Here is a 24,442-nt window from a genome sequence, read left to right on the forward strand (position 1 = left end):
GTCAGAGTTTCAGCCTGGGTGGGAAGTATCACAGAAATGTTCTGAGTATCTGGGAGACATCAAGAGGGTGTAGCTGAACTAAGATCTCTCCCGTTTCATCTTTGAGTTTTGCCAGTAAACTGGGCGGGATATTTCTACTTCTGTGTTTTATATAGAGAATGAGTGTAAAAAGTACCAAATCTGTCTGTACTGTTAGGCTTGCGACAAATAAAGCAGGTATTCTTCACAAAAGTAATGGGTAGTAACACACACAAACACACACACAAAATAAAACCTGTGGGAATTTATTCTCTTATTGGCCCTCAGACAAATAGAACAGAAGTTTTTGATTTGTTTTATTTCACCAAATGCATTTTAAATTTCTTGTATAGAAAACGACAATTTTCACATCAGAAATAAGGAAGTTCTGGGAGATTGATTTCTGGCAGATGACAGATGCTTAAGAGTCTCAGTTACAGAGTTTTAAAATTTTACTTTTTTAGATTACAGCTCATTGAATCTCCCAATCAGTATGCAGACTAGTAAGATCTAGAATTTGTATTGCAAAAAGAAATAGTTTGAATCAAAGTAAATGAGCTTCTGATTTTGCCACTGATCTCAGATTCCTTAATCAAGTTCCTTGTGAAAACAGAATTTATTTTCTTGGTTTATTGTAGGGTCTATTATTATTAATAATAATAAAATTTATTTATATACTGCTATTCCATGGATCATAGCGGTTTACAGCATAGTAAAAACAATTTAAAAACACAATATACAATAAAATAACAAGATAAAAACAACAATACAATTACAAGGCTGACAGAATGGAAAAACATCACATTCAGGGGGAGAAAAATAACACCAACATTCATGGGGGGAATGCCTATTATTCCCTGTGTTTGTGTTGCTGTTATATGACTTGGTGTTGCTGCTGTATAGCTGTTTTAGATATGAGGGCTATTATGCAGGTCGCACAGGGGGATCTGTTTCTTTGGACCTATTCCCCCTTCCTGACTTCATCGTACTGTAATTTAATGTTGCTTACATACTACCTGGTGTAAATCAAGATCTGAGTTCTTTTCTGAGAAGCTGGAAAAAATGCAGATGCATAATAAGGCTTAGATCTAGCTATGCGTTATAAGTGGGGAACTTTTATCTATGATGGGTTCTAGATAGAAGCAGATTCAAATATGTCATGGACTTTAGTCAACAGTTCCTGGAATAAGCTGGTGCTATTTATCCATTGACATTGTGAGATCTGAGCATGAGGGTAGCTTGCGCTGCTACTGCTCATACATTATGCCTGCTTGCGTCTTTAGCTGTTGTGTAGTTTCAGAGCAATGGTCAGAAAATGAAATTGCTTAGAGGACAGGTTCAAACTCATATAGATGGTGAAATAAATGTTGTTGAAGTCATTCCAGAATTTCTCAAGGGCCTCTTGTCAATAAGTGCAGGGAATGAAAGTGCTATTTATATATCTCAGGAAAAAGAGTCCTTTAGGTAAAAGATCAGAGGAATCCATCTTCCAGGTAAGCCATGGCTATGTTGGAATGCTGTGGAGTCATGTAAGTGCTACTGACCTGAAGATAGGAGATAACAGTAAGTTAAGAAAAGTGATTGTCATTTTTAAGTTAGCTTTGTTCTAATCTAATTAAAATTTTTACATCTAATTTTAAAATTTTAATGACAAGAGGGAAAGAATTTATTTCTACAGATCCCTTTTACTGTGAGTGAATAATAGGATAATTTTTATTCCATAACATTCACCCTTGCATGCACACACACTTGTGCACATGCGCGCGCGCACACACATACACACACCAATCTTCTGTGAAAGGTATGTGGGCTGAAGCTCAAAGGAATCTGTTGTTGCTCTTATTTGTTAATTAGATTATTTATATTCCACTGTATATCATAAGATCGCTGTGTGGGTTACCATAAAATCAGTATAAATAATTTGGAAAGCAGACCATAGCCCAATTTATTTATTAATATGACCATGTTTTTCTTTAGAAAGGCTCTGAATCTCTTTTCTGCCTATATGTGGGCAACCTCCATTCCTGTAACTCAAAACTAGTAAAAACTAGCATCCATGGCTTACACCTGGGCTAGTGCTAGGAAGATGTTTTATTGCCCAGTAGATATTTCTTTATCCATGAACCACTTCATAAGGACATTCCCCCCGCCCATAAGCCTTGGCCTTAATTCCTGGGGAATCTTTGGGCTTATTGAACTATGAAGGTTTCTTCAATATAGCCTAGATAGATTCTCTTTTGTGAAAGTGCCAAATTGAAATGAGAAATCAAAGAGGAACATAAACATGGAGGTGTTAAGAATGACTGCTGACTCCTTGTCTGAGTAATTCAAGAACATCTGAAGTCTGAAATTCCAGCTGTGCCAGCCTATGTTCTGCTCAACCTCTCTTCTACCATCAATTCCCCATCATTTCCTCAGATTCTCCTTTTACTCTCCTGCTCACAAATCACTCCAAAATCCATGTAGATTTGAATCCCTATGTAATGTTTTCCTTGGGTAGTTCTTAATTAAATCTACATAATACATAGGTTAACTTTGTGAGTTATGACTGCTTCCCATGCTATTCCTGTTCCTGTGACTAATAATCTTGAAAAAGCCCCCTCCGATTGACACTAATGGGAAATGTTTTTCAAAATGGTCTTACTTTGCAGAGATGGGGAAGAGCTGTAAGATAGTTGAGAAATCCTCACATTCTGAAGGTTCTTTGGTCATCTCATACATTTAAAAAGACAGTCTCTTAACTGTGTTAACTGAGGGAGTACTTTTTCGCAAGCTCTGCCGCCATCCCTGCCTTGACTAGTTATTTGGGTAAAGAGGTCTAAGAAAATGTTGGAAGAGATGTGGCATTGTTCATTTAAGAGGAAGAGGAAGGAAAAATGAGCTAAGGGCAGATGAAAGCTGCCTCTTGCTGGCTTAATGTGCTCCTTTCACTTTCCCGTCAAACATGAAGGACATGTCAGTAAAAATTGTTAGACCATGTTTCAGCTTTAAATATCTCTCCCCCCTCCTCCTCCTCTGCCACTGGCAACATCTCTTTCTCTTTCCCCCTCTTCCTAGTATAACTCTAAGACAGTTCTCTTCTTCCATTTGATGCAGAAGCAGATTAAACACAATTCACAATTTGTGAATTGATGCCCTTTAAAATCCAGAATCTATCTTGGGTCCAAATGTCACATTCAAAGCAAGTCCTCTCTACTAGCATTTTGTCTTTGCTTACTGATAACTTTGTGTTCTTGCTATTATTTAAGCAGACATTGCCTGAGTGATTAGCCCAGAGCGTTGGAAATTTTCTCTTGTGAAAGAAGAAAAGCTAATAAAAATATAAAATAAAATATCGGCCCAATATCTCTATATTAAAGGTATTCCACTGCCACATGTTTTGCAAATTGTGTTTTTAGAAATTACTGGCATTTTCCAGAGAGAACATGTTTGTCCTGACATAGTGCAGTGATAATGACAGCGATATCCTTTTTTTTTTAAGCAGAAGTAGGAAGCTTCTGTGAAGGAACCATAGAAAATGAGGGAAGCATATGTGGCAGTGACTCTACTTTCTACAGACAGTCAGAAGGTAATTCTGTTGTAAATGTGGTGTTTGCTAGTGGTGTAGTGGAGCCAGGAGTTACAAGCTTCAGTTCCTGGACTTTTCTATTTTCTATTCTGCCACAATCACCAATGGGCTATCCTCTTCCCTCTATGTTTATCTACAATTCTCACAATAGTGGGAAGAAATATATGTTTTGGTCTTGTACCAGCAAGAACCATTAGTTTTACAAAAGACAGAGTTTCAGGTAGACATGAGAAGTAAGAGAGAGACTGCAATTGCACTTCAGAAACAGTTCAATTTAACACCCCTTTAACAGCCATGTCTGAGTACTGTGGAATTCTGGGATTTGTAGTTTTGTGAGATATTTAGCCTACTCTGTTGGGGGTTCTGGTGCCACAACAAACTACATATCCCAGAATTCTAAAAACATTGAGCCATGACACTTAACGTGTTGTCAAACTGCATTATTTCTGCAGTGCAGAAGCAGCCCAAAAGAAGCAAATGATCATCACAACTGCTAGAATTTTGGGGCTCTGTTTGAGATATTGCTATAGGGACTATATCGTACTTCCAGATTGTCCATGACACCATTTACCATAAATATACCTTTACAAATTGAATAACCTGATATTGGATGTGTTTCCTCCATGTCATGTTAGTCCTGAACAGGGACTTTTTTACTATAGCTCCCAATATCTCCCAGCTGGTATGATAAGTAAATAGCAGCTGGGGGACTCTGGGAGCTGTAGTTCAAAAATAACTTTTCAAAGCATTAATATATTGATACCACTATCATTTAACATTTGCTTATATTCCAGACTTGTAAATATCCCTTTTTCTATTCCTCCCACCATTGAAAGGGTACTCTTGCAGCAGTGGAACATATTTGTTAATATGTATGGACTGTATTTTTAATGCTGGTATACTTGCAATAGCCTCTTTGGCAAATTGTTCAGGGAGCTACTGGCACAGTTTTGCAGTTAAGTGGAGGCTTGGCTGTGCCCTGCTCATTCTCTCTATATTACAATCTTGCTGTAAGATGTACTGTTCACTCACACTTACTTCTCTTTTCTTTGAGCAGGTTTTTATCATCAGTTGAGCTAGTCAGTTAACTAGATAAATGTATCCAACTGTTCTTTGGCAAAAAATATTCCTTCCAAAATAACCACCTAATTCTAATGTGAGGTCCCTTCGCATATACCATTATTTATTAATGGATGATTGACTGAACATTCATGAATATTTATACTTTTCTCCTTGGAAGCAGATCACAACTAAAGTAAGGCAAACTATACATAAAATGAGTTTTAAAATCTTACCCACACAAGAATTAAGCTCCATTGGAGTCTCTCCATTTAAACTTTCATTATTACTGTGAGAATAAATTAGGAGCAGAATCATATGGCATAATTTCCCCTAAGGATGCTATCAAAGTTACATAAACTGATGCTTCTTGGAGGGGTGGGGTGATAAATGGAAGGAATTTTCTGCTTTCACTTCAGTTACCTCCCGCTTGTCATAGACTTTGTTACATATTTTTCCTAGGACACAGCATGATGGAGACCCTTGTCGTGGCCTTGCGTGTTGCAGAAGAAGCTATTGAAGAAGCTATCTCTAAGGCAGAGATGTACAGTAACAACAGCTTGGTAAAAATATTTTGGTTATATCAGTTATTTTGGTGAAGATTTTTATTTATTTCATGGATTTCATGGATTTATGTCCCCTTTAAAAAAAACAACAAAAAAAACCTGTGCCTGCCTAATTAGCTGGAGCACTGCAGCAGGAGAATACTCAGATCTTAACCATCACAGCTTATTTCATTGCATTATTTAAAAGCCCAGTAATGTAGTCTGTATTCTCATTATACAGACTACATTTCTTGGGGAGGGAACCCCCCTCCCCAAGAAATTATTGTATTCTGTCCTAGCAACCCTTTGCCCTCATTTGTTCTTAAGCACGAGCATAGACAGCTGGATTTGGTAAGCCTTAGACCTTGGATATGTCTAAATTCAAGAGATGCCATGGGCACATCAGATTAGAGCATGGAAACTTTACCTTCTTTGACCACCGCTCCCAGGATCCCCCAATGAGTATAGCTACTGGCTTGGCTAGCTAAGAGATTCTGTAAGTTATAAGTCATAAGAGTAAATTTTTCAAAGGTATGGCTTTGTCAGTAGCATTTAGCACTTGTGAAATTTCTCTTTATAGAGTGAATTTTAAAACATTTTAAACATTGACTTTTTAATTGCATATAATTAAGAGTGTAAATGCCCATCTGTTCACCCCTTTTGTACAGGACAAACAGAATGAAGCTTGCTACTTACGAGACCATAAGGAAGAACTCATTGAAGAACTTGCTACCACCATCGTCCAGAAGGTATGACTCAAGAGCTTCCCTTCTGGATGAGTTTACTGCTAAGAATGATAATGTATAGAAACATATTAACAATAATTAGTACTTGCATAGAATTTGACATATGGTTTCTTAGTCATTTGTAAAACAATCCCTTAATTTTGATCAACAGTTACCAGTGAAAGGTAGGGTCTGCCTAGATTGAGAGACAGTAGCTTTCATTAGACCACCCAGTGAGTTCTTGGATGAGAGAGGAAATTCTTCTCTTGTACTAGTTATTACACAGTGCCAGCTCTGTGACTTCATGAGAAATTGGCCTTGCTCTTTCTGTAATAAGCCTGACCTGAAGCGGAAAAACTCAGAAGATAGATAAACCTGTAGCAGTTTCAAGGCTTTCTGTCTCATCTACTGAAAACTATCTTTGGAGACTACTCTGACCTTCACGCCATTCATAAAAAGCAAGTTCTTATTTTGTTGCTTGGAGGGCAAACAAGATAGATTCCCTATTATTCTACTCAGTAGTGTGCATTACATTTTTCTTTTTGTCCTAAGTTGCTATGTAAGAATACAGTTCCTATATAATATCTGATCATTGCAATGCAGTACTGACTTCACATATAGAGTTAAAATGGGTAAGGTGATATTTGGAAAAACAAGAAGAAGAAGCAAATAACTATCAGCCTAGCTACAGAAAATGATTGTCTCTAAACAATAAAAGGGAAGACTTATTGATATACAGTTACAATTAGATGTGAACAACAACAACAGCAGTAAGAAGAAGTCATCAAATGCATTACATCGTGAGAAGGCAATCATATGCTATGTATTTTCTGGACTACAACTCCCACTCATTTTGGCCAAGCTGGTACTGGTACAGCTGCTACCACCGCCACCACTACTGTCATAACTCTCTGTCTGCAGATGGTGAACTAGACTCCTCCTCCTCCTTCTTCTTCTGGCTGCATTTCCAAATATCTTCATGTACATTTTAGCTCTATACTGGAAGCCAGTGCTGCAGTGCAGTGCATGCTCTTCACTGTAAAGTGACATATGCTTGGGCTTCACCAGGCATTACACATAAACCCCAAAGGGAGATATAAAATCTAATATTCAACGGTGAAATCTCTCTCACATAATATGTGAGAATAGTGTTCTTTTTTTATAAGGAGAAGTGTGAGAAAAATGTTTACCATGTCTTGACTACAGTACAATCAGGCTACTGATCTAGAGGGCAAGGCAAATTTACACAATTGTATGGATTCTGCAGAGTAGCATTACTTACCTTCCAATATTTCATTAATGTAAGAAACTGCAGCACATTTATTACTTCCATAACATACTTCCATCAGATTTGTTTTTCTGAAGAATGCTGTGCTGTCATTCCATATCATGAACAACTAAAATTTTAACCTTTTTCCTATGTTTCATATAAGCCTCCATGTCGGTTTAGTAAATTTTGGGAATGATACACAATATGTTTTCAGTGCAAACAAAAAAATATTATTAGCAGCATACATTTTTCACCTCAGACTCTTCATTAAATATTGCAGGTCCAAATAATGGGAGAAAAATATGTAGGCTGTCAAAATCAATATTGAGGCTTCAGTTTCCCATCCTGATGACTCTTCTCTAAGTCACACTGGTATGGCTCCAGCAAAATGATTTACAACGAACCCAGTATTGTTTCCCTTTTAAATTGCTACAGATTATAAGAAAGCAGAAAAACAAAACCGAGCAAGTGGAGACTGGAACTGAATGGCCACAGTCCAGGAGCAGCAGTGGCCCAACATCTGTTACTCTCTCAGATCAGAGCATGCTGACTTTCCCAGGGAGCCGTAGAGGATCATACACATTATGGGTGAGCTATCATATTTGACCATTATGCATTCAAGCTGCATATGAAAACTGGCATGTGGTGACAACAGATATCTATAGAAGTTTGACGTTTGAATGATAATAAATATAGAAAACTGGCTTGCATTCCAAATGTTGTTTTATACAAAGGATGATGAGCTGTGTTCTGATTTTGTTCATAAACCAAGAGTAAAACAACTGGAAACAACAAAATTGGACAGAAGTGTTTAATGCTGAAGAAGGCTGATCAGCACTAGAAGGTTGTGAGTTTATATCTGAAGGATATAGACTTTTATTGGCAAGAAATGAGTATTTCACTTCAACAAAAATTAGGCTTTTTGCAAAATACTTATTTCAGAGTTGATATGTTATTCTTGTTGAGGTATTTTACTCTGTTTCTCAGATTTTAAGGTATCAATTCAGCACTGGCTTTTGAAATTGCTTCTTTGCTCTCTTTTCCCAGGTAAATTTAACAGTCATAAAGCACCATTTATATATCATGTTACATTTAAGAATATTCCCACATCCCATGGGATATTTTCGCAGCATAAAGACTGTATATGCTGCTAGTCAATTTCAGAGAATCTGACAAGTAATGAGTGATGAGCTGCAGAACAAGAAATATATATATATATATATATATATATATATATATATATATATAAATGTGCCACTTCTTTGAATGATGTGTTTTGATTTGAAAAACATTTAATTGATCCCGAGTTAATACATTCAGACTCTCTCAGATTAATTTGCTTGTTTGTTCGAAATAAATGTATAGTCTTCAATTTTCTTCTCTTCAGGCAATCAAAGCAGTTAATAAAGGCATGCAAAACTAGGTCATTAAAATGTAATAAATGCAACAAATAACAAACCAAAACAATGCAGGAACTAACCAAGAGAGCAAAAGCAAAAATACATACCATCATATTGCTTTTTAAAACATTAATCATAAAGATTGCTATTGATCTAATCAATATCTGTTCTGCTGCAGTGTTACAAAACTTGGTGCCATATTGTCATTTTAGTAACAATTATCTGATGTCTTTGGCAGATAATTTTTAGGATGGACTTCAGTTTCACTGAAAACTATGGGCAACAAAGTAATAATTCCATGTTTCCATTTACTGGTTTATATGCAAATTACTTCCACATATTGCTCATGGATTTGGCACATGGAATAGGTTGCATATTCCCTCTAATCCAGTTGTTTCCTGCTCCATGGAATAACTGATGAGCAAGGATCACATATCCTTTTTTATAGAAGTTTAAAAGTTGAAAGACATTTGGTTTGTAATTTTTTACAGGGAAAGAGGCAGGATGCTAATGTACACTGCCTGATTATTCCCACTGCAAGGAGATAAAGCTAAACAAGGAGATAAGGTTTCCTTGTTTTGTCATCCAAATCTGACAGTACCTTGACTATCCCCCAGCAGGCCATGGTTTATTCTTGCTTTATGATTGTGGCTTTTTGGATGGAACACAAGTAAAAATGCCAGGATCAGATGCTAGAATAAACAAATCAAAGGCAAGAAGTCTGTGGCAGCCTGCAGTAACATAATTATGCCCACTTTTGTCTATATTTCCTCACTTTGAAACATGACTGAATGCATTACTGCACTGTGTTACAACATATTAATAGACCTTATCTTTCCAGCCAGCAGAGCAGTGATGTACATAGAAACCTCAGCTCACAATACTGCTGGTTTGAAATAAGCAAGCTAAGACGAAAATGTGTGTGTGTGTGTGTGTGTTAAAAAAATGAGAATCCACTTTTCAAATGCTTCTTAGGGAAAATAGAAATTTACCAATTAGATTAGGTTAAGTTTATGAGCTAAACTGAAGGCTTGTTTTAACTAGGGATGCCCATGGCATGGATATCTGTGCACAATTATCAACAGGTTTTTTGTTTGTTTGTTGTCCCTCCACATTCAATTTTAGGGACACTGGTAAGGATTCAAAGAACCATCCAATTATTTCTGGCAGGGAGGGGCATGTTTTTCCTTGAACCCCAGCCTCTACATGCCTATGGAAAACCATTTTCAAAACCTAGTGGACTTTCAAAAACAGATGGTGACTGACATGTTTAAAAGAAGAAAAGACCAAAAAGAAATCCCACTTTGTCCCTGCTAAAGAAATCCTTTGTTCTGTGGATCCTGTTATTTATCTCATATTGAACAGTACAGCATAATTGAGTACAGGGCTTCAATCTGAATTTTTACAGTGAGATATAGTGCTTAAAATAGTAATATGCCTTGTTTGTAACTTTTTAAAAAAGCAATTGCTTAGTTTATGTAGTCCTTTCATCAATATATCAGCTGCCTTATCAACATATAGGAAAGTGAGTACAGGTTGTCTGAAAGTTATCTTTACAACTCAATTCTATATTATTATTATTATTATTATTACTATTATTTATATTTCCCGCCTCTCCCTATGGATCGAGGCGGGATTACAACAAAATAAAATTACAATAACAATTAAAATTTTTATGTCAACCCCATCCCTCCCACCTCCCACTTTCAATATAGAATTGAAATTGTAAATATAATTTTCATAGACCCTGTATATTACAGCCAATGTGATAAACATGCACTGGAACTCCTGAGGCCATTTTCCAGTAGAGACCCACAGGCTTCAAAAACAGTCTTGGAGAAACACAAATGCAAATTAAAGGGGGGAAATTAAGTAGGGGTAAATCTTACCAAAGCACATAGTTGGGAGAAAACAGTAATCAAAACATAATTTAAAATGATTATTCTCTATAACCCAAAAGAAAAGCAGGAAGTTGTCAGTTTCCCATATTCCAGTTTCCACATGTTATGTATTGGCTTTATATCTGTCAAAATAGATATTTTGAAACTTTAACAGTCTAATTAAGAATATTTCATACCAGGAGGTGCTTCACTGAGGTATTTGGCAAGCTATTTTTAACTCTGCATTTTTAACTTCTGTGGCTGTGTGCATGAGAGCATATAAAAATTTGAACCCTATAGGGCTTTACTGTCAGAGAGGTGTTTGAATGGAATATGCTGTGATTTGCTGTGATGGGTGCTATTCTTAGTGCAACACATCAAGAGGAGACAAGGATGAAAACTGAAGAGCTTCTTAAAACTAGTGACAAAGAATAACAAGAAATAGAATAAAGCAACCATAAAGGAATGTACTAGCACTGTGACCCTGTGTCTCCAGTGTTAGCTCTTTACTCACTCGGAGAGTGATAGGTATGGATACTAAGTGCTCTCCATACAATTGGAGATTTTTATGCTGCTGCTGCTGCTGGTAGTGCTGTTGTTCCTGATCATGTGAAGAGTGTCCACACTTAGGGGAAATTCTTCTAATCAAACTCATCACTCTCCATATGTGAAGGGGCAGAGCTAGCCTATTCCTTTCTTTGTGTGTTGATAAGTGAACATGCGTAGATGACTTTTACATAAGGCTTAAATGATCTTAGCATCTAACTTACTTGCCATGTCAAGATTCCCCCCCCCCCTCCAGATGCACAGGCTCAAACTGCAGAAATAATGCAGTTTGACACTGTTTTAGCCATGACTCAGTGCTGTGGAATTCTGGGATTTGTAGCTTTGTCAGATATTTATCCTTCTCTGTCAGAGAGCTCTGGTGCCACAAGAAACTAGAAACCCCAGGATTCCGTAGCATTGAGCCATGGCAGTTAAAGTGATGTCAAACTGCATTATTTCTGCAGTGCAGATGCAGCCTTAGTTACCTCATTAACTCACTGCAAAATAATTGGAATAACACATTTCCTCAGTATTTTGCAACATATAGCAAGCCTCCAATCTAAAGCACTGTGTAGCTTTCAGTTGAGAATGGTTATGTAGCTAAGTATAAAATGTTATGCATTATTTGCATTGAGAGGTAGATTCACTTCAAAATTAAACACTGTCAGTGCAAATGTGAGTATACATTTATCTCTGATCTTACAACACAACTGTATTCCTCAAAACTTGATTTTAAGTTGATTGACATCAACATAGTAAATGTAAATATTAGCTTGTTTATATTGAAGAATATGCATATACATTAAAATATCAAATTTATTGGTGTTTATTCTAATATGTTTAGTAAAACTCTTTTGCAAATATTTCCAGGTTTTAGCTGTAGTGTTTTGTGTGTGATTCTTTTACCAAAGTACTAGTCTACTTGCATTTGAAAATGGTACTTAGCAGAAAATGGAGCTTAACAGAAGCCTTGTCCATAAACTATGTATTTATTCCACACATTTTCCCTTGACAATGGGTCATTAGATATTTGCTATCAATACTTTTTAGGCTGCAATTATTACATACTGACTTCATTATAAAAAACTTTATTTGTTTTTGATGCTTGGGCTGTATTCATTAGTTGTAACTTCGCATAACCCTGACAGAGCAAACCAATTTAGCATAAGATGTTCTGTTGAGTAATAGGTTCATTTACATTAATGGCCATTTTAACACCATTGACTATGGAACTGAAACAGATACTCAGAGTTAAGCTTGAATTCATTTTATTCAAAACTGTGTGTGATCTGAATTCAGATGGGAATATTTGTACAGTAAATGGAAAGGACCTTAAATTGTAATCTAAGGTCCACAACACACTGCAGAAAGGGCAGTTAAAGCAGTCTGAAAACTGGATTATTTCTGCAGTGTGTTTTGGACCTTAGTATCTTTTTTTTTTTGGCTGAAGGTATATGAAGTAGTAAGTAGGTAGGGTACATGTATCCACAACCTCAGCCAGGTAGCTAGGGACAAAGGACAAATTCACCATTGTTCAGTCTCAGTTATTTTTACTTAACAGGAATTAATCAATGAAAGGGTGTTAATTTTCCCTTCTTAGCAGAAACAAACATAACTACTGATTTTTGGAGGTTGTTCACAGAGTATTTATACAAAGCTGTGGCTATACATACTGCAAATGGCTAATATTTATAATTCAAATAGAGATTATAAGACTACTCATATGTTAGAATTCCAATCTATCTATAACAGAATGCACTGGGAATGTACTGGGAGTGACATAATTTGCACCCCAGAGATCAAGAAGCCAAGATATTAATCAGTAGTTGGGAAAAGTAGGATAGGTTGAGGACATGGAAAAGAGTAGGGAGGGTGCACTTTCAGGAGTCCAGAAAGCGGGGCAGTTTCTGACCTGGTCTGGGTGTATTTTTCCCCACATTGCTACCTGCCTTATCTAGGCTGGCTGATTGTTCAGTGAAAATGGCTGAGGCAGTGCCAGTTTAGCTGCAGATTTGCCAAGTCTCCTCCCCAACACTGTTGTGCTGCTGCTATCTCAGAAGGAGGCAGAGTAATGCTTTTTCAGTTTTAAGCCTGTTTTCTGCACGTGCATTTTTCAAACACGGCTCATTTGGTTATAGCATTCCTTTCGAGTTTTTTGTACCCATTTCATGAGCTAGACATTTATTGCCTGATTGTATTGTGGGAATTCAGATAGATTAAGAATAAATGATGTGAGAAACATGTATTGGTTTTACATGATACAGTATATCCTAAGGGCTTGAGAATATCCCTCAGCTTTCGATTCTACAGTCCTTGGGTTCTTTGACACGCTATGGTCCTTCTCAGTAGGGCACAGAGGCAACCACCTCTTTTCAGAAGGGATGCTAGTGATGCTCTCTTGAGGGTCAAATACCAAGGTTCAGATATGTTTACAGCAGCAGGGCTATGATACTTATAATGTGGAATAGCCATTCCCTTGACTGTTTATAGCAGCAGCCACTTTGGAAGCCTTTTTCACAGACATATTGACATGTGAAAGGGAGAAAATGATCCTTGCATCTTCTTTTCCCAAGGAACTTTTCTTGACCGCAACTTCAGACACTGCTGGCTTTTTCCTAGAATTCTTTCAAGCCTTAGAAATCATTGCTTCGCAACCAGACCAATTCCAGAGGAAACGAGTGACCTAACAGGAGAGTATAAGCTTTTTGGAACAGATCATAGTTGCTTCAATTGAGAAAAATGTCTTAGAGGACAACCTTATTGGCCCATTTCTGTTCTCAGCAGTGGATCTGAATCAACGCTCCATTTGCCAGTTTCCTGCTGCTTAACCTGGTCTTGTTTTTGGAGATTCTCATGGTCTGCATACCATTTCTTCTGACGTCACACTTCCATTGCTTGCTGTATTCTGTTTCCTGCCAGACTCCCAAATTGTGCAGCCCATTTTCTGTTGGAAATTTTGTGGTGTGGAATTCATTCCCATATAATTTTGCCATGTACGCTCAGGCCTCTGGGGATCATCTACTTCAACTGATCAGAACTAAACTGGCAATTGTCACCTACAGGACATTTTCCTCACCCACCCCTAGACTGTGGGATGACCTGTTGGAAGAGATTCGACAGCTGAATATGTTGTCTGAATTTAAGAGTATTAAAGACCAATCTCTTACAGTAGGCCTACCCAGTTGATTTTAAACTATTAGGATAATTTAATTTATGATGGATGATTTAAATGTATCTGTGTGCTTTGACAGTGTTTTACAGTGTTTAAATGATTTTATGTGTTTTTATCTATACTGTGCCCATGTATTATGTTGACAACTTGGCAAGAGATACAATCCCCCATTGCATGTAACAAGAAATGCTACTGAACAAATGGTAGGGGAGAGTATACTTATCTGAAGTTCCCGAGTTACTCAGAAGTCAGCGTGCAACAACCCGTTTCTCAGAAGAAGCTTATATGATTCCACCTCCCTTTTGGAATGAGAATGACCTTTGCCAGATGAAACTATCTGTTTTTCCTTCTACAATACTTAATTCTGTTTAGTAAAACCACAGAAAAAAAGATTGTTTTCTTGATCATAACACTTTTGGCCTAGATTATAAGTATGGCATAGTGGAAACCATGGGTTGGCTTCTGCTGCCACCTGCTGAGGTATGTTTACCACTGCAGGGGACAACTGAAATAAATTGTGAAGGAAGCAATTTGCTAGAGTCGGTCAACAAGATGTTGTTATTTGTTTTAAACTTGTTTCTGTTACAATTTTGTTTTAGAAAGTGTTCTGTAGATATAGTGATTAGATGTCTTCCCTTCAAAATGTGTTAAATAAAGCTTTTGGCCACCTTGGCGAACAATATATGCTGGGAACTGGGCAGGATAAGTGTGTTCCCGTTGATACTTTTGGAAATCTTGATGGCTATTGATGTCATTGACAATGGGATCCTTCTGGTGTGTCCATTCACAATGAGATTTGGAAGCACTGTTTTGCAGTGACTCTGTTTATTTCTGGAGGGCCAATCTTGCTGTGGGACTCCTGGTCAATCTGATATAGGATTCCTCAGCCCAGTGCTGTTTAACACATACAGTCAGCCCTCCTTATCCATGGATCCTTTATCCATGGATTCAAGCATCCACTGATTGAAAATGTTCAGAAAATATATAAATTCCAGAAAGCAAACTTTGTTTTTGCTATTTTATATAAGGGGCACCATTTTGCTGTGCCATTGTATTTAATAGGACTTGAGCATCCACAGATTTCGGAGTGCACAGGGGGTCCTGAGACCAAGCCCCAACAGATATCAAGAGCCTACTGAATATGAAAGTTTGTCCAGTATTTTGGGATTCAGTGCCATCAGTACATTGATGACACCCATGTCTATAGCTCCTTTCCATCTAAATAAAAGCAAGTTCATTGAGTACTAAACTGCTGTCTCCTGTCACTGATGTTTGGATTAGGTCAAACAAATTGAATCTTAATCCAAGCAAGACAGTGATGTTTTTGGTAATGAAGCAGGGAATCATTGAATAGGGCTCATCCTCAGCCTTCATGAGGCTGGGGTGTTAACTAATGTTATAATATCTGTAGTGTACTAAGAAGCCATTGTCTCTGTTCAATCCACTGTTGATGGATTGGAGTTTGTGTAATTCAGCTATATCCCTTTTCAAAAAGATCATTACACAGGCCAGTAAGTAAATGATGGGGGGGATGCAAATTTAAACAATGGGGACACAACATAGATGAGAGGGGGAGGAAGAGGGAGGACAGAATAAGAACAAACACAACACTTTGGTGAGGGGGAGGTAGCCTGATCTAGCTCCTCACCGCTGATCTCATGGCTGAACATACACTGAAGTAGAAAAATATGTCAACAAACACCAGGATTGCCAGACTCAACCAGTCCCTCCCACAAAAAAAAAACCTCCTCCTGCTCCTTTCTCTACTCCAAAGTAAGACAAGCGCAATGGAGTCTTAAATAACATACTTAGGCCTGTTACAGACTGCCAAAATAAAGCTGCTTCAGGTCTCTTTGGAGGTATGCTGTTTAAATGATGCATGGGTCCTAAGAATCGGGAAGCTGCACCAAAGCTGCACTCCAGTGCTTAGGAATGGAGTGTGGCTTTGGCACGACCTCCGGACTCTTAGGACCCATGCATCATTTAAATAGCATACTGTACCTCCAAAGAGACCCGAAGCAGCTTTATTTTGGCAGTCTGTAACAGGCCTTAGTTTTGTATGCCAGCTATCTGTGGCCTAATTTTCAACTGGATTTTCATTTCCATGTACAAATAGCCACTACAAATTTTCAAGCTTAGAGCTGCCCATAATATGTTCAAAGTGCTTATTCCATTATTGAATACAGTTTGTATATTCAGCTGTCTTAGCACTGAAGTACAATTGGACAGATCTAGCCAAGCCGAGTTGAAATGCTATAGGAGGAGAGAAAATAGAGAAGATAATGTTAAGCGACATTTCTATAAAGTGGTACAGTAATTCAGCAGGAAAGTCTACATTTGTTTTGTATGCGGGTTGCTTGGAGTCATCGATCATTAATATATTTCCTTCAGCTATCCCATTTATTGGGAATAATAGAAAAGTCTTTGTTATCCTCCAACTATCATTAACCTTGGTTTCTTCCAAATTTACCCACTTTTGCTATCAACCAGCTGCATTTTTGTAAATTTTATATTTCTGTTCCCAATTATATTTACAATCCAGTAATCGCCATACTGGCTTTCCTAGTAATACTCTTACTTCCTTTTTAAATAAACAACTAGTTTCTAGCCACATACTTAGAGAGAGAGAAATGTTACAGGGAAATCTTGCACATATTTGCTCAGGCAAGCTGTTAGTCATTATTTTTAAACTTAATAAAAAGTTGATTACATGGATTTAAATTATAGAACAGCCCACCCTTATCCCTCCCACCAAAGGTACTCTTTCCACACATTTTCTGGGTAAAAGGTCTGTATTAGTGGGAGACTCACTGAGTATCAAACCATATTGTGACTTCAGTTCATTCTGCTGCATTCTGAACATCCTGATTTTGTACACGGGTTATTCAGAAGTAATACAAAATTCAATGGAGCTAATTTCCTGCTGAGCATAAATATAATAGAATTGGGGTTCCCTTAAGATGTCCTTAATTAAACATTTTTATCTCTGTATAAATTGGAATATCAGAATGTTGAGAACAACTGTATTTTGTTCTTGCAGGGAAGTGCATATTGAGGACATGTACTGTTCATTTTAGATTACTCATATTTACATGGAGGCAGCCTTAGTATCATATAGAGTATACATTTATGACTTTTTACTCAGAAGCAAGTTCCATTAAATTGGTTGTGCATACTCCTATGTAAGCACACAATTAAAGCTCAGTCACTCAGGTCGTAATTTGGTGCTGGGGCAATGGGAGCAGTAGAATGCACCCAAAGAAACTTTTGGCTTATATATAAATAGCATGGCTATTGATTTCTTGTAGCAAAATCAGACAGAAATGTTTCTCAGCCAGAACGTCTTTATTCTGGAATGAGAGGAAAATAGACAAATATCACAACCCCCCCCCCCCCCCAATAAATGTCGAGCTTCTGAACAGCTTTCAGTAAAACTTGATTTCCCAGGTTTTTTCTTCCTTTCTCCTTTTCTTTCTTTTCTCTTCTGGTGTGACTAAAGCTTCACTAGTTTATTTCAGATTTTTCTTCTGTCTTCTTGCCTTAATTTTTTAATCTGAATTTTCCTGGACTATATTGGTTCCTCACACTGATCCACCATATTTATTTTATCTTTATCAGTCTTCATGGGAATCTTCAAGAGCTTGCGACTTGGGAAAGGTAGCAACTCTTTTTTTTCCCCAGCCCCATCATTAAGTCAAAGCACTAGACAGATAGGAACATAGCAAGCTTTAGCTTCAGGGAAGTTGTAAAATCAAGGAGAAATTTTATGTTTTAGAAATGGCTTCCTATGGATAATTTTGCATATCGCATGTTTGGTAGGCGAGAACCCACTCAATCTGCTGCTTTAATCCAAATCAATTTGTGTTGCACTTTTCAATAATTTACTGTATCATAATTTCTCTGAAATTGAAGTTTGCCTCTGGTTTTGTACATATTCCATGTTCATCTCATTTTATAGGCCTTATCTCATATTTCTCTGCTGTCGTAAATAAATGCAGAGCATAGAAAGTTAAGCTTTTGAACTACAGCTCCCAGAATCCCTCCAAAATGCATGGTTGTTGCCCACTGGTCATGTTAGCTGGGGTATTCTGAGAGTTTTAGTCTTAAAAGTAATATTCCCAAACTCTGAATAAATCATTAAAATGTATTGAACCTGTGAAGAACTGTAGGTCATTGCTGACTGCATCATCTTGTCCACTTCAGCAAAAATAGCAACCCATTTCTAAATGCCATTTCTGAGGAAATGTTTTCTAAACATGATGCCTAAATTTAAATAAATTCATATTTAGACGCTGTGATGAATGATACAAAGGAATATCAGCTGATAGGGTGATAATGTTAATCGATTTCATAAGAGTTATTCTACAGAAAAATACATCTCTTTTCTTTATATACAAACGTAGGTAAAGTCAATACTCAACACAAATATAAACTCAATACACACATTCTCACACAGAGAGAGATGTATATAATTGGGTATGGGAATATGCATAAATAATCCTTCTGTTTAGGAATATTATTAAGTGCCCTAGCTGTTTCAAGCTTTTGTTTATTGTGATAGCTTTAAACACTTGCAAGCACTGAATAAATTCAGTGATTCACATTTTGCCCAGGTTGAGCTAATCACTGAGTGAATGACAGTTTCAAGTTTCTTCTGATCAAAATTTAAATAACTATATATGGAGGGGGGGGGGGTTTACAGGGACACAGTGGCTTAGCGGTTAGGATGTTGACTGATTATTGCAAGGTTGGCAAGTCAGCAGTTTGAGGCCCCAGCACCGTGGGATGGAGTGAGCTCCCTTCACAAGTTCCAGCTTCCTCCAACCTAGCCGTTCAAAAACATGTAAAAGTGCAAGTAGATAAATAGGTACCACTTTGGTGGTAAGTTAACAGCATTCTGGGCAGTCATGCTGACCACATGATCACAGAGTCGTCTTTGACTATGCTGGCTCTTTTTTTTAGTAATGGAAATGAGCACCGCTCCCTACAGTCAGATACGACTCAACCACCTTGTCAAAGGGGAAACCTTTACCCTTTTTACAGTCTGCAGCCCTTATGTTGCGTGTGTCAGCATGTTCTGTGGACCTTGGCTTTTCTGATCAGCTGGACTGTAGAGAAAATCCACACCTCTTCCCAGAGCATTGCTTGCCTACTAGTAGTAGTAAATAGCAGCAGTAAACAGAAATTGCAAGAGATGGGAGCATACTGGGATCGTGTGTGCATATGCTTCTTTGAGGAAAACGCTGCTGTGCTTGTGTGTGCTCACACCCATGCTTGTGTGGCCATAACACCTTAGCCAAAAAGCTTTAAGACAAAGGTTAATTGCTTCCGCTTCTATGGTCATTGAGTATATGGAAATAATCAACCCTCTAGAATGTCCAACAAAGGAACAGTCTCAGAGGACACCTGTTCTAGCTAATGACCACCTTTTGCAGATCTGAATGGAGACAGTCTGTGTTAAAATGCCTGTCTAGCAAATTCAGCTTTCCTTTCCCTTCATTTGCTTTCCACATTGGACATGATTGATTGCTCCATTTTATGTCTGTAGCTTTCTGGGTTATAGTACTAGTGCTGGGATCTTAACTTTTAACAATTTCAATTACCCTCTGGGTTATCAGAACAGAACACAATTTAATTACTTAGTCTATAACTCCAAGCAAAAGGCAACATCAGCCTCATGAAACAGCCTCACATGTGCTTGCTGAGAGTTTAGTCAACACCATCTCATTTAAATCTCTCCAAAAACATGGCATGGACAACACTGTGAAGAGAGAATAAAGGAGCTATGGGTTTATTTGGCAGAAAAAATATATTAAGCTGCTTCTGACAATTTTCTTAGACTAAAATGCTGACATAGTCCTTTGGGGTATGGTGGGCATAATTGCTTCCATTTATATAACTTTCATCATAAAAGAAGCAGGTGTGTGCATACAGATATGCCTGTAGAAGCTGCTGCTAGTACCCTCTGCTTAAAAATGAGCAGGTCATTTCTTGTTGTTTGCCTTCAGATCAGCACTCTTCTCCAGCACCACATCTCCAATGACTTTATTATCCTTCTGTCAGCTTTCTTCGCTATCCAACCCTCACGTCCATACATGGTAGTGGGAAATACCATTACCCCATGGTTATGAATAAGATCCTCAGATATTCACTCTTTCTTTCGCCAAGTCTAAACCTGCTCAGTGTATGATATTTTCTGCATATAACTTGAACAAGTCGGGTGATAGAATGCACCCTTGCCTGACTCTTTTGTGAATTGGGAACCATTTTCTTTCTCCTTATTTTGGGAAATTAATGCAGTGGTCCTGTATTTACTGTAATCTTATGTGTCTCCTCTTTTGTGGATGGGAATGTATGTTAATTGTTTCCAATCTGTGGTCCACTGCTTTGTTTTCCATATTTGTTGGCAGATTTTAGTTAGAACTAAAGTTGATTCTGTCTCTGTGGATTGTAGCAATTCTTCTGGTATGTCATCTGTTCCTTGTGATCTGTTCCTGTTGGTGATGTAGTATCCCTATTCTTGGTTTGAATTTACCTTTCATTTCTTGGATCCTTTGGAAGAAATCTCTTGTTCTACATTTTTGTTGTCTTCTATTTGTTTGCACTGGTTATTATAATAGTTCTTTTTGTCGCTACACAAACATAACTGAATAGTTGTGTTCAGGATTGTGACCCTGTTTGTATCACCTAACCTTTTACTTTTGCTTCTCTTCTGACCATAACTACTTGAAGACTTTCTTCTGTCATCCAATTAGGCTTTGGTTTCTTTCTGTCTACAAACAGTATCTTTTTGCATTCTTGCCTGATAGTATCCCTGGCTTTGGTCCAGAGAACAAGAATTCTTCTGGTACTCTGTCAAATTAAGCTTAGTAGTGCAAGTAGTACAATCTTTTCTTTAAATGGTCTTTAAATTCTACAGGAGTGTGTTTTTAGGTTGTATTTTAGTGCAGTTATGGACTTAATGGAGGTACTTAGCTGAGGTACTCCTACTTAAGAGGGAGTAGGGGAGACTAAATTCCCAGTCTACAAGTTCAGAAGATTCATATGATGCATTTTTCCTTGAGTTTACTGATCCAGTTTACTACTGTACTTCAGAATGTTAGTGGAGGATTGTATGTTTGTGTCCTGTTGTGCTTTATAAACTCGATTCACAACGAAAACAAATGTATCCGAGACAAGGGTCCAAAACACACTGCAGAAATAATCCAGTGTGGGACCAAAGATCCTAGCTCAGTCTTCTCCCTTGTGCAGGAGGGGGTGTTCGTTTTGATGTAAAAAGAGGTTTTGAAGTTGGCTTTCAGTTTTGTGAAAACCTTTCTCACCTTTACTCTAAAGTTGTCTCCCAGGAAGTTTGCACCATGGGATTCTTCTGAACATTTCGATCAGCTCTTAATTGGACACAGTATTCTTTTATTCTTTCTTCTTTTGACTGGTAATTATTTTTTGAACCTGTGGACAGAAAACCTGTTACTTTTATCTATATATAGCACTCAGAACCTCTTGAGCACTTTTACAAATATTAAATAACGATGATGATGATGATGATTAGTGGTTCTGAATCTGATAATTACAGTTCACTATGTTAATAAGCAGACATTTTGTTCGAAACTTGTCTTTTTACAGTTATACGGAGGAAAACGTGTTTGTTTTAAACAAACTCCAAAAGCAATATTAGTCCAATTTTTAAAAGTCATAAAGAAAAAGGTACAACTACTAGAGTAAATGTGTACAGTACACACATTTAGGAAATGATTACCTTAAAGGATACAGACAAACACTTTATTTTCTTAACTAGCTGTTTAGTGGTTGCCATTTGAAACAGCACTGTTAGAGTACTAAGAAAAGATATGTCCCAGAGGATTGATCGTAGCATATTTTGATTATCAAGTGTAGTGAAAGTTTTTGTGTAATCCTTTAGTAAAATGTACTGTTAGTTAATAATAGAGAGGAAGTATTGAATTGTAATCTGCAACAGTTGTGGGGAACTGTGGGGGGTAAGGAATCCAGTTTTTATCTCTGCAATAAGCTGCACCCACTCCACCCCCTAGAAATTACAGTTGTCCACGGACTTGGAGTCCACAGTCTTGCCCATTTGCAGATGACAAGGGAGAGGGACGAAATGGTGCACGTGGGAGCGTGCTGCCGTTGAAATCAATGGCAATTTGAATATCAGCTTTTTTTCTGATTTCACTGGGTGGGTGGGTGGGTGTGTGCATGTCCAGAACGGAACAGAACACCCCCCTCCCATGAGTTGGGAGGGACGACTGTAGTTAGAAACTAAACCAAACGTAAAAGTCTTCACTCATTTGAGAAGTAGAGGGTTCAGGGACACATAAGACTTTAGGTGCTTCTGGGAGTCTACAGAGCTACAAAAAAACTTGGACCACATGTTACCCACAAGGTGTAGTTTCCCCAGTCCTGGTCTGTAATCTATGCATCTGTTTTCATGTGTTTGCATCCATTTTTCTGGCAGTTCACAGTTACACAGTGGGTAATACATGCCAGTTATCTATTAAACTCTGCTACCTAAGTGATGTCTGTCTTTTTAATTTAATTTTTGGTGAAAGACTTTTGTGAATTGGCTGGGTACGTGAAATACCTAGCAGCAAATATAAAACTTGAATAGATTAGGAAATCAAAACATGAATTCCATATTTGATAAAATGAAACAGAAAGTAGTGTAATAAATACCCTAACATAGTACAGACAATTTGTGCTGCAGAATAGAGTTTCTTTCAAACAATATAATTATAGTACTTTGGTCCCACTTTAACTGTCATGCCTCCATACTATAGTTCCTTAGACATGTGGTTTTGTGAGGCATTTAGAATTCCTTACCAAAGAGCTGTAGTGCCTCTGAGCAAACTACAAATCCCTAGTTTCATAAGATAATTTGATCATTGATGTAGGATCAATGTGATATAATTGCATAATGTGACAGAGACCTAAAATGCTATTCTTTAAAGGCCTGTACAGATTGTTTGGAGACTATGTTTTGGGAAAGCAAAGCTGTTTCTATCAGCTTGACAAGAAAGCATCACAAAAATCAACATGTGAAGCTTGCCAATCAAAATGGCAATGACAGCCAAATATATTCACACAAAGTGTACACTTTTTATAGAGGAAACAATTTCCCTTTAAGATGAAATGGTGCAATCTGTTTTTCTGATCTTCTTAAGTATAGTTGAGAAGATGCAGCTGGTGTAAACAAAATAAAATTGCAGGGAAGGGAAGTTGTATCTACCTATTTTATTGCCATGGTTGATTAGTCTTGCATTTGATGGAACTCCTCTAGGAAGTTCAAAGGGAAAACAAGAAAAGGTGAGGATCATATCAGCATGTGTAGAGGGGGAAAGATCATATCAGTATATGTTGTGTCCTATCCAGCTTTATAGTACAGACCTAAGATATAGGTTGTTCATCATTACCAGCATCTTTCTGTTATCTAGGTGGATATAAACTACTGGTAATGTAAAACTTGAACACAGAGGTGTTCTATGGTTATATAAAAATTATGATTTTGTGTGTAGTATATTTTGAGAAGCAGGATACTGGGGGAAATGCAGTTCTAGCATTATAATTCTGAATTTTGCTCAGCCCCCATCAATACGCCTGCAGCCCTGCTTGTTCCTTACAGCATGTTCATAATTACTTGGTGAATTAATACAGCCAACCCAAAAAACATAGAGCAACTTAGGTAATTAATGTCCTGCAGTGTGGGAAAATCCTTGATTAGCCTTCTGGGGAAGAGGGGGAGAATGTGAGGGGGTACTGCATCCTGGTGATAAGGATGAACAGCTACTTGATTTGGTTTTAAGAAATACTGGAACACAGAGCACCCATAAAGCCATCAGAACATACAGGGCTCCCCCACCTCTTTATCACTGTTGTCTGTGTATGAACCTGATCTTGGTAACAACCTTCTGCAGAGTACTAAAGACCGGGGGAATCTTTGACCCCTTAAATGTTTTGACCTACCTAAGATCCTAACCAGTATAGTCAATGGCAAGGGCATATGAAAACTGTAGTCCAAAATATCTACAAATCCTGTATGTTCCCCACATACTGTACAACTGCCTGCCTTTCTCAAAAGAAATAACAGAGAATGGTTAACAGAGTTCAGATTTTGAAAGACTAGTGGAAGTGTATTCCTAATCTCTCCTAGAGGGTTGCACTTACATTTTTGTCAAAGTATTGCTCTTGCCAGTAATTACTCTTCAAGAATTCCATTGTTGCCTTCTACTAAAAAAGTTGTTTTC

At 37.5% G+C, this 24,442-nt stretch overlaps 1 protein-coding gene and 1 long non-coding RNA gene across 6 annotated transcripts in view; one reads left to right on the plus strand and one right to left on the minus strand.

Annotated features, from left to right (window-relative positions):
- The window catches only part of MYRIP (myosin VIIA and Rab interacting protein), a 194,671-nt gene that overhangs the window by 132,797 nt on the left and 37,432 nt on the right, over window positions 1-24,442 (plus strand). For 3 of the 5 annotated variants that reach the window (XM_089532736.1, XM_089532739.1, XM_089532737.1), the window contains exons 5-8: window positions 3,500-3,586; window positions 5,108-5,208; window positions 5,859-5,939; window positions 7,621-7,773. In XM_089532736.1, coding sequence (XP_089388862.1) covers window positions 3,500-3,586; window positions 5,108-5,208; window positions 5,859-5,939; window positions 7,621-7,773 — 422 coding nt within the window. The remainder of the gene's footprint in view (window positions 1-3,499; window positions 3,587-5,107; window positions 5,209-5,858; window positions 5,940-7,620; window positions 7,774-24,442) is intronic. The other 2 variants (XM_089532738.1, XM_089532740.1) reach the window with 1 other exon arrangement.
- On the minus strand, window positions 268-24,441 carry LOC149309617 (uncharacterized). The gene is made up of 4 exons (XR_016281917.1): window positions 24,363-24,441; window positions 21,506-21,632; window positions 5,887-5,977; window positions 268-1,562 (listed from the first exon to the last, which is right to left on the minus strand). It is a non-coding gene; the product is annotated as an uncharacterized LOC149309617 (long non-coding RNA).

Source organism: Sceloporus occidentalis, unplaced genomic scaffold (genome assembly GCF_023333645.1).
Source record: "Sceloporus occidentalis isolate IW3139 unplaced genomic scaffold, rSceOcc1.0.p SCAF_7, whole genome shotgun sequence".
Lineage (NCBI taxonomy): Eukaryota > Metazoa > Chordata > Lepidosauria > Squamata > Phrynosomatidae > Sceloporus > Sceloporus occidentalis.